This window comes from Camelus bactrianus, chromosome 5 (assembly GCF_048773025.1).
Source record: "Camelus bactrianus isolate YW-2024 breed Bactrian camel chromosome 5, ASM4877302v1, whole genome shotgun sequence".
In the NCBI taxonomy this organism is placed as follows: Eukaryota; Metazoa; Chordata; class Mammalia; order Artiodactyla; family Camelidae; genus Camelus; species Camelus bactrianus.
The window spans coordinates 45,037,822-45,047,771 of record NC_133543.1 but is presented as its reverse complement, the minus strand read 5'-3'; the positions used below and the strand labels follow the sequence as shown (position 1 = coordinate 45,047,771).

Genomic DNA, 9,950 nt, shown 5'->3' with positions numbered 1-9,950 from the left:
AATTATTTTCAAACTGTAAACTGCTTTCAAACACCATAGCGTTTTACCAGATTTATTTTACTTGTTATACACAGACGATACAAACGAGCAAAAAACAAAACGTTTCTCAATGGAGTGTGTACTTGTATAAATTATTCAGTTCACAGACAAAACGAAACAAATATAAAAATCACAACATTAGATTTACAGAAGAGCCAAAATATACACACGTTTAGACCCTGAATTCCTATTAGGAAAAAAAATCCCCCCAGTGGACTGGAATCTAGATTGAATATTGTGTATGATGCATATTTCACATTAATTTTAAAATACAAAAAAAAAGTATAGGTTTGCTACACAACATTAGAAATCCTACTAATCTATCTTTAAGGGGATTAGTGCTCCTTATCAAATATAACAAGACTTAGAGGGCGGAAAAAAAAAAAGTCTTACTTGCATTAATGCTAGTGTTTTCCCAAGGAAGTCAAATTTCAGCTGTTTCTAGGTGGCAGGAAAATCATTTTCAAAACTAAAATGCAGTAAAATATACAACTCACACAATTCATCTTCACTAGACTACACTATAGTTACCAACAATTCAGTCATCTATATCATTAGTAGAATATTCATTACAAAGATTTACAGCATATAAAGGTGGAGGGGGGAACTGAAAAGATATTCAGGAACAGTTTGTCAGCATATTTGGCACCTGCACAGACCAGTAATGGATTTGGCACTTTGGGGAAAAACAAATAAGGCAAAATAATATTGCTGATGTCGAGCTATTCTATTTAGAAGGAAGCGGGGGAAAACATGTAACTCCAGTTAACTTTACTTTGCAGGCATCATGCCATTTAATCGACTTGCCTATGAACAGACACCTATCCTTTACAGGTGTTTGGTCGGATTCTTCTTAGCTATTTGTGTGCAGTAGGGCACAGAGTAATTATTTCATGCAACGGGTTGAGGAGAAGTGAGAAACCCATCATTATCTATCAAATATTTCAAGTTTCCAGAGCCTCTTAGAATATTGTTAATTGTCTCACAAGAAAGAAATTTAAAGGGGAGGAGGGGTGAAGGAAAAGGCAAAGAAAGGAAAAGAAGTGAATGAGAAGGTTAAGCATGAACTGGTTATGTGCCTTGACAATGAGAATAAAAACTAGCCATTCGTTACAGTAAATTAACACTATATACAATCATTTCACAGGCTTTGTTCCACTAAAATTATTAACATCCCTACCATCCATCCATCCATCCACTCGGGGATAAGAAAGGACGCGCTGCGTGGGTCCAGGTTCTAGAGTCAACATCCTATGGTTAATGGGGAGGCCGAGACTTGGCGGGTCGGAATCGCTGCTGCCTACAGGACTGCCCAGGTCTCCTAAAGGTGAAGAGTTTCATTACGAGAAAGAGAAGGAGAGGGTGAGAAAAAGACGAGGGAGTGGGGGAGGACTGCTAGGAGGATAACTTCACAGAAGAAAAGTAGGAAAACCAAAAGGTTTACAGCCAAGTTGAAGATCGGTGTGCTAACTGCAGAAACTGCTGTGCAAAAAAAAGTTAACATCACAGTCGGAGACCTGGACTTATTCACTGCAGACGGTGTTCGAAGGTCAAATAAACCGAGGGGGTGCGCGAGGTGGGATGTGGGGAGAAGGAGCAGGGGGAGAGGCGCAAGGGGCTGGCCGGGGTCGGGGCCGTTCCGCGGCGGGGAGCGGGGCCGGGGCGGCCTAGCTGTGCGAGTAGAAGCCGTAGTAGCCGCCTATGTCCTTGGCGCAGTTCTTCTCGCAGTCCCGCTGGGCCAGCACCTCGCTCTTGAGCGGAGACGAGCTCTCGGACACGGGCGTGTCGGCGGGCGAGATCCGCCTCCGTTTGGCCTGCTCGTAAATCCCCGAGTCGCTCGAGTCGATGGACTTGATGGAGGAGGGCGTCTCGATCCAGCTGGAGTCGGACAGGTCCTTGGGCTTGGCGTCCTCGGCGGCGCCGGGCGGCAGCGGCGAGCGCTCGGCGGCCAGGCCCTCGGCCTCCTCGCCCAGGTAGGGGTTGGCGCCGGCCATGCGCGCGGCGGCCGCGGCGCTGTTGGGCCAGCAGGGCAGCACCGAGCCCGACTTGGCGCCGCAGTACTGCGGGGGGCTGCGCGCGCCCCAGCCCGACGGGTCGGCGTAGTAGCCGAGCGGGCGGCCCGTACAGCCGGCCGCCTGCAGGGGCAGCGCCTTCACGCCCGCCGCCGCGTAGGAGAGCAGCGTGGCCGCGTTGCCCGCGAAGTCCGTGGCAGTGTCGTAGGCCGAGGCGGCGAAGTCCAGCCGGTTGTTGGCCGGCGTCACAAACCAGCGCTGCGGCGACGGCGCGCCCGGGTCCTCGGCCTGCTGCGGCGACAGCAGCCCGTTGGTGTGCGGCACGCTGCGGTCCGTGCCCGGCCCGGGGCCCGCGCCCGCGCCCGGGTGGAAGCGGGCCTTGGCGTAGTTGCTCACGAACTGGTCCTGCAGGAAAGAGCCGGCCATGGCGTAGCGGGCCCCGGGCACGATCTGCGAGCGCGGGGAGTCGTTGGGCGAGGGGGTCAGGCGGTCCATGTCGCAGCCAGTGTAGATCCTGAGAGGGAGGGAGAGAGAGAAAACCGAAGGGTGGCGCAGAGGTCCCTTGAGGGGGTCAAAAAAGAAGGCCACCCATTTTCGCCCACCCCTACACTCTCCACGTGTAACTTGCCGTCTAGGTTAGAGACAGACAAAAGGTCACGGACCGGCATCCTCCCGAGTAAATCATGAAATTATAAAGGAACCAGTTTGTCTATTCAAGGACCTAAAATGATACAGACCCAGAGGAAGGCTTCCTTCTCTTGCCAAGTGTACAGAGAGCCGAGAGAGGAGCACAGCAGGGGATTCTCACCCCACTTCTCCAATGTATGTATACACACAGAAGCAGATTTACCTAGGGACTAAGGTGCTATTTGCCCAGTGGGCCTCTCTTCTGCGGTGAGTTTCTAAACAAGTTGCCCACTCCACCCTTTAACACCGCTTTCTAACATTTGACACACACGCAGGCTATCCAGGTAGTAAACATCAGACTGGCCTTCACCAGTCTTCTGCGACCAGAGGATTATTGCTGGAAGTCTCCATAGTACTTACTGTCTACTGTTTTCCCTTGTGTGATCTATTAACCCCACAGCCACAAATACAAACAAGTATTACTACTTGGAAACAAAGTTATCAATCAATAAAATTCTTTTATAAAGAAAAAGTGTTCTTTACTCTGACCTTCTCTCCCCAGCTTTCGATCTGTTACTGGTTAAAAGACAAAACAAAACAAAAACAAAACCAACTTGGGGAGCAAACTCTCAGTTATCAACCTCCTCCAATCTCCCACTAATAATAGCTAATCCTTATACAGTTCGATTGTGTACCAGGCACTCTTGTCTAGGACAAGAAAAATTACTGAATTAAATAGTAATTTATTTAACCATCACAATTTTCCAAGTTAGGTACCATTATTATCCCACTTTACAGATGAAGAAACTGAGGCAAAGGGAAGTTAAATAACTTGCCCGATCACAGACAGTAATGTGTTACTGGGAATTCCCTTCAATAAAATAAAGATTAACTCTAGGCCTTGGGCCTAGAAAATCCCATTAGAATTGAGAAGGAACCAGAGATTGGTTCAAGATTGGTAAAGGTGTTTTCTCATACACATACACACATGCCTCCTTTTTATTTAGCTCACACATAAATGTTTTAATCTTTAATCAACAGACTGTTTTGAAAGAGAGCCTTAGTTTTTTCAGACCTCTATTCTTTGGGGAGGAGATTCTCTGGTGAGTGACCAAGCAAACCCCTTGGTTCCCTGAACTTTTTATTGCTTTCCTTGCTTCATCAAAATTGAGCCATGCCCAAATAACCAATATAACAATGGAAAGGGAGAGAGTGTCATAAACCATTCTACTCTTCTTTAACCCCTAGAACTCCAAGGTATCCATTTGTATTGGTAAAGAAGACTTTTATGATACATATGTAGCGATTTAAGAATCACATGGAAGTGGCTTTTCCAACAGAAATCAGCCAGAAGAGGAGCAGGTGAGGGTTATGCTGTGACTGCTCAGGTCCAGCTTGCTTACTGCACAAAATTTCCCTCCTGAAATTTAATTCCAGTCCCAGATAAGAAAAAGTAGAGGGAGGCAGGAAGGGAACATAACCAGCAAGGTGCAAATATCTTCTCTGTTTACCACCACAATATTTTAAAAAGAAAAAAAAATACAGTCTGCAAAGGATACAGTTTATATGCCCATCCAGGTCCCAATCCACTTGGGATTACCAAATTGATTTGTGCAAAATAAAATGCTTTGTAACAGATGTTCACAACAGAATCAAAAGCTCAAAATATACAAGACCCCCTAGTACAGAGACCAATATCTCTGGTCTCCTGGGCCACACACTTTCCACTGTGTCGAGCCCACCTTTTTTGATTGTGAGGAAAGACTAGAATAACCAAGTGTTTTTTTCTGGGGAATCATACTGATAAGGCTTTCTTCCTTTAGCCTACTTTTGAGGGATGCACATGACAGTTCTAAGTAGTACTATCAACGACTCTCTTTTCAATTTGCTATAAAAATATCAGGAGGGAAGGCTGATATCTACCTGGAGGTGTCCACTTGTACCTTTTCCCACAAGTTTCATCTACTTCTAGTCAAAGACAGCTTCAACTTCGTAGCTCTGTCCCAAGCACTTAGTACAAGCCATGAAATCAAAGTTTATCTACCGTTCCCTTTTATGATCAGAAAAAAAGTAAAGGGATCTCCACCATCCAGATTTAGGTTTTGCTATATAACTCTGTATGAACTCCTAGGCACTGTACTTGTACTCTGAGCAAGAATGCTAGAACAAACTTAGAAAGCATTTAGTTTACACCTAGTGTTGCCCCCAGAGGACAGCATTTTTGGTAGAAAAGAAATGGAGACAGTAAGGGAGGCCTGGAGAAAAGAGAACCAACACATTTAATTAAAACACACCTAGATACAAAAGCTAAGAGGAATATTTTTCTTTTGAAGCATAAATAATACACAGCAATAGCACCTGGGTCCTTCTCAAAGCCTGAAAAGACTGTGACATCGGCTATGCCCATGAACTTGCCTGTAGTGGGTGCACATTTTTTATTCAGTCCATAGTAAACTTGAACAGGAAAAGCTATTACACAAAACTTGGAAATGGGTAAATAAAAGTCACATATGCCAAGGAGACTGTAACAACTGCCAGAGCCACATGCACTTTCAGGCAGAATCGGGCGGTTTCAGACACAGACAATCTGAGCTGAGCATCTGCAGCGCCACACACAACTCCCGCACCAGGGAACCAGGGCAGCTTCGCCAGCCAGCCAGCCAACCCCAGAGGCCCGCCAACAACTTTGTAATTCATAAGAAAGCTAAAAATAGGTGGAGGAAACCTTTGACCAAAACCACAGAAGTACCAAGCCAGAAGGTCACCAGAGAGAAGGGGAGCTGACAAAAAGGAAAGGGAAAACCTCAAAAACAACCCCGTCTTCACATTTTCTAGCTTCCAAAAACATACAAAACAATCCACCTTTGACCTAAAGCCCAAATCCACAAATTTGAGAAGAAAGGTGCAAAACTACTTACGTATCATAATTATCCCGAAATCCTTTTGCAAAGGGGTTGTGATCTATTTTCAGTTGTGTAATCTGGAAAAGAGAAAAAAAAGATTATGATTTTACTTTCATACAGAGGACTGGGTGTTTGAAAATATGTCATCTGCCACTTTTTACAGAGGCCTAAGGCCTACAATTTCACTAACTAGCAAGGTTTCATTAGTTGAAAATTTTGAGGGAATGGATGTAAAGGAGAAAAAGAGAAAGTATGATAAAAGTTATGAGGAACATGTTTAAATTAATACTGCCTAAAACTAAAGGACTGCTTTCAATTAGCTCTCCCATGTGTTCTAAATTGGTTCAAATGCACATTTTTAAAATGCTTGTTACACAGTGCACTTACTCAGACAAAAATCTTTAAGGGGCACTTAAATTCGTCACCAAATGTTGCCTATTTTAAATATTTCATCACATTTTTTTGAAGTTGTTTGATTCTGATACACAACTTGGAGAACCCACAAGTTGCATCTTAAAATCAGTTTTAATTTAAAATAAATGCATATTTTTCATTTCTGATATTTTCACTTGTTTTTTTTTTTAAAACACTTCCAGTAGTCAAATCAACAGTAGTAAAGTAAGTTTTTGCAAACTTGAAAATGCTGAAGAGATCGAGGAGTAGAAAACTCATTCCATATCCCCCAGTAATTTGATTTTTTGTTGTTTTTACATACATGAATGTGTGTTTCTTTTGATCATCCAAAAAGTGATGTTTGTTTATTTCAGCCATCAGTTCTGAGACTTAAAAAAAAAATTAAAGATAACGCCAAATCTTGCCAAGAATAAAATGCTGGGGAAAATCTGCTTGTTTTCTAAAGGGAAGAAGGACTTAAAAAAAAAAAAGAGGAAGATTTAAATCTGTTCTAGTTTGAAAACTAAATTAAAATTCCCAAGAGACGAGGCCCTAGAAATCCTGGTCCTCTCCAAGGTGGCCCGAGTGACCCGCAAAGGAGACGAATAGGGAGCATTTTCCCAACGGCTAGGTATTCAGGGAAGGTGCCCAACAGGCCCCTTACAGCCCTTTGCCCAAAAGGTGCAGCAGAGCCAGCTGTTGCTGATGTTAGTGCCCGAGCCAGGGATGGCCGAGGGGTACCAGCGCGTGCCCGGAGAAGCGGGTGCCGCAGGCCGCGAGCCCAGCCCCCAGGCCTCCTTACATCGGTGTTTTGATAGGCGGTGACGGCGATGAACTGAGTCTCGGGGAAAGTGAATGTCTGTACGCGGCCGGGCTGGCTGGTGTCCTCCGTGCCATCCTCGTTCACTTCCACCACATGCAGGCGGGGCTGGTACTTGTGCAAGGACTGTAAAACCACCATCTGTCCGGCGGAGAGAAAGGGGAGCACGGGGCGGCGCGTTAACGCGATCGGCGAGCGCGAGGCTGTGCGCCGCGGACCGCGCGGAGGCTGCCTGGAGCCCGCTGCTCCGGCTAACTGACCGCGGAACTCGCCCGGCTGGTGACTGGCTGGCTGAGGCAGACCAGCCCTCGCTCCTCGGGAGCATGGCTCGCCCGAGCACCGGCTGAAAAGCGAACCCGACCGCCCAATCCTCAGGGCCCTTCTCCCCGTCCTCCTCTAAGGAGAAACAAAGATTTTTCACAACCTGCAGATCCTCTGCTTTTCCTTCTCGAAATCAACCAAGTATTTGTACTTGAGAAGGTCTGGAACTTGGGAATTGGGCGGTGGTTGGGGGCGGGGGCGCGAGAACAACTTTATAGATTATTTAATGTAATTTTGGAGGATGGAAATAGGATTTTTTAGAAGTCTTTTTAATGAAGCAAACAAACGTGTGCTCAGTTTCTCATGCTGATTTAAAGTGAGGAACTGCATCTTAGGGAAGAGTGTTATGAGTGAATGTGTGTGTATGTGTATGTTTGAGAGACAGAGAGAGAGACAGAGAAATGAGCGCTTGAGCCACTGACCTGCCCATTGTTGTTTGAAGCTCCCTTGTTGTTTGTAAGTTTTAATTTTCCGAAAGATATTTCTTGACGCATCCAGTGAGCCCCCGTGTTGGGGGAATCCGGATGCATATAAACCCGATTTCCTAGAGAAAGAAATAAGTTGTTTACATATGCCCCGGGCACTGCCCAGTCCCAACTCCTCACCACGCTGGACACACATACACACATACACACACACCCCTTATTCCACTGTGAGGCCCATTAGCTGGGGCTTTTTTAGACTGCACTTTCTTCCTATTAACTGGGGGTGATTAAAATAGCTTTTGCATAATCCTCCCCCTTCTCGAAGCTCAGTCTGTCCCCCTTTCCCCCTCGTTTCCTTTTAGAAGTCATTGGCCGATCGTTTTAAAAGTCGCTCGAGCCAGTCCACAAAGGCTTTAATTAATCATTCTCACCTAAATAAGTGTCAGGAAAACGTGTTAATTGGAAGGACTTGCCTTGCACATTGGTGTCCGCTTTGCCGCAAGGAACCCATTTGCCTCCTTGAAACCTCCAGTGATTGGGATCCGCCAAAATCACATCCACAAAAATATTGTAATGAGCCGTGGGATCGAGACCAGAAATGTTAAAACTTAAAAAAGGAAACATGCGCCTATTTAAATTAAGGGAGGGGGAGAGAAAACAAGGGGGAAAAACATAAATGTTAAAGATTAAATGCAAGAAGCGCGGCGCCAGATAGCAAAGCAAAACTTGTTCTCTCAGCGTCGATGGGCGAATGTTTGCTAGGTTGGAAAAGATGTGGTGGGGGAGGAAAAGAAGTGGGGCTGAAGTCGGGGAGGTCCGCAGGTGAGCTGAAGTGGGGAGTCGGCAGGTATTACTTCCCAGGTGGAAAGCGAGGTTGGCGACCCGAACCTCCACCTGTCGGTGCATCGGGCTTTGATGCGTCCCTCCCATCTCCCGCCCGCCGACCAGGGCGCTCTCTCTCTCTCTCCGTTCTCCGACCACTGACTGGCTCCCCGACCACCTTTTAGAGCGGCACCCCCTCCCCAACATCACCACGGTAGTTATACCTTCCACCTTCCGTTTTCCCAACACCAGCCAACTCTAGGAGTCACCGGAGCGCCTTCCGCTCCGCTCCCGACCCCAAATCGTCGCTGCCGCGGCGGTCACAACCTGGGTGCACTTGCCCCCGGGTCGCGCCTGGAGCAGAGGCAGCCAAGAATGTAGCATTACCTTCCCTGTTTGGTGATGATCATCTCCGTTTGGTGCCGGTGAAATTTCAGCCAAAGGGGCCTGTTGCACAAGTACACCTGCGCTTTGCCGGGCACCAGCCCAGGCTGTGTGGAAGAGAACTGGTAGAACGGGGCTCCTTGGTAGGAGTGGCCGTACTGCTGTGGGTAGGGGTAGCCGGCGGTTGGGTAGCCCTGCGGTGAGGAGTTGGACAGGAGGCTGTTGTAGGCTCCGTTGGTGATGACCGGGTGGTGGGCCATGTAGCGGCTGGGGCTGCCGATGGAGAAGGCGGGGTGCGCCGGTCCGTGCTGGCCGGGGTACGGGAACATGGCACTGGGAGCAGTGGCCGCAGACTGTGGCTGGCTGGACTGAGAGAGGAGGTAGCGATCTGCAGCAGAGCCATCGAAACTGTGACGAAGCTCAGAGACCCCGTCCAAGACAGGAGAGAGTTTACTTCTCTGGACGTCCCCTGGTGAGTCCTTGGAGTCAGGAAAATTGTCTGTATCTGACTGATTCGTCATCCCCCTGGTAATTTTTTTCAAAGGTGAACTTCTCTCCAGGTTGTCAGTGGTCGAGATAATGGGATGATCGTGCAAGACAAGCTCAGATCCGCCTGAATGTGGGTAGCTGCTGCTCACATTGAGAAATTTCTTGGAGAGCATGATAGAAGGAGAAAGGCAGTGCTCCAGCTGCATAGCTCCAGAACCTGAACACTCGCCCTCCTGTCCCTGATTTTTAAAGTCCTATTTATCATAAACTAGAAATCCACAGACCCCCTCACTAGACAGAAAGCACTTCAACCAGCAAATGCTTCTCAAAGGTTTGATTTACTTTTTTTTTCCCTGGGAGAAGAGATTGGCCAATTGACACTATGCAGCAATCAGAAAAGGCTCACTTTTGATCTTGCTGCTTGTGCAGCGGATGAAACGGCTCCTGCCATTGGTTAACTGCTGACAGTAATTTAATTAGATAGACATTAATTAGGATAATCACCTGGCTCCTGGTCGCGACGATCATGGCAAATTGAAGGGGATGATTTTATTGTTGGCTTGGGGGGTGGGGTGGGGAATGTGTGTTGGTTTTACGTGAGCACTGTTGTGTCACCTTTAAGCTTTGTGACCACTGCTTTAGGAAGATTCAAAGATGTGCAATTTACTAAACATTTTCCTACCTTCCCCCCACCTCCCTCCTTTGGAGCTGAGGG

General features: G+C 47.0%; 1 protein-coding gene across 1 annotated transcript; it reads right to left on the bottom strand.

Annotated features, from left to right (window-relative positions):
• Positions 1-1,645: 1,645 nt before the first annotated feature.
• TBR1 (T-box brain transcription factor 1) lies at positions 1,646-9,441 on the bottom strand. The gene is made up of 6 exons (XM_010971376.3): positions 8,750-9,441; positions 8,014-8,168; positions 7,538-7,659; positions 6,777-6,935; positions 5,597-5,658; positions 1,646-2,565 (listed from the first exon to the last, which is right to left on the bottom strand). The coding sequence occupies exons 1-6, from the start codon at positions 9,439-9,441 to the stop codon at positions 1,707-1,709; spliced, it is 2,049 nt and encodes a 682-aa protein (XP_010969678.2). The 3' UTR covers positions 1,646-1,706.
• Between the last annotated feature and the right edge of the window lie 509 nt (positions 9,442-9,950).

Bases quoted from the DNA above. Each gene is read 5' to 3' on its own strand.
- TBR1 (XM_010971376.3), bottom strand. From the start codon at position 9,441: ATGCAGCTGGAGCACTGCCTTTCTCCTTCTATCATGCTCTCCAAGAAA. The intron at 6,936-7,537 runs GTCAGTGGCTCA...TCCGCCGGACAG, and splicing joins CTTCAAACAACAATGGGCAG to ATGGTGGTTTTACAGTCCTT. The intron at 2,566-5,596 runs GTAAGTAGTTTT...CCTCCCTCTCAG, and splicing joins TTTCGGGATAATTATGATAC to GATCTACACTGGCTGCGACA.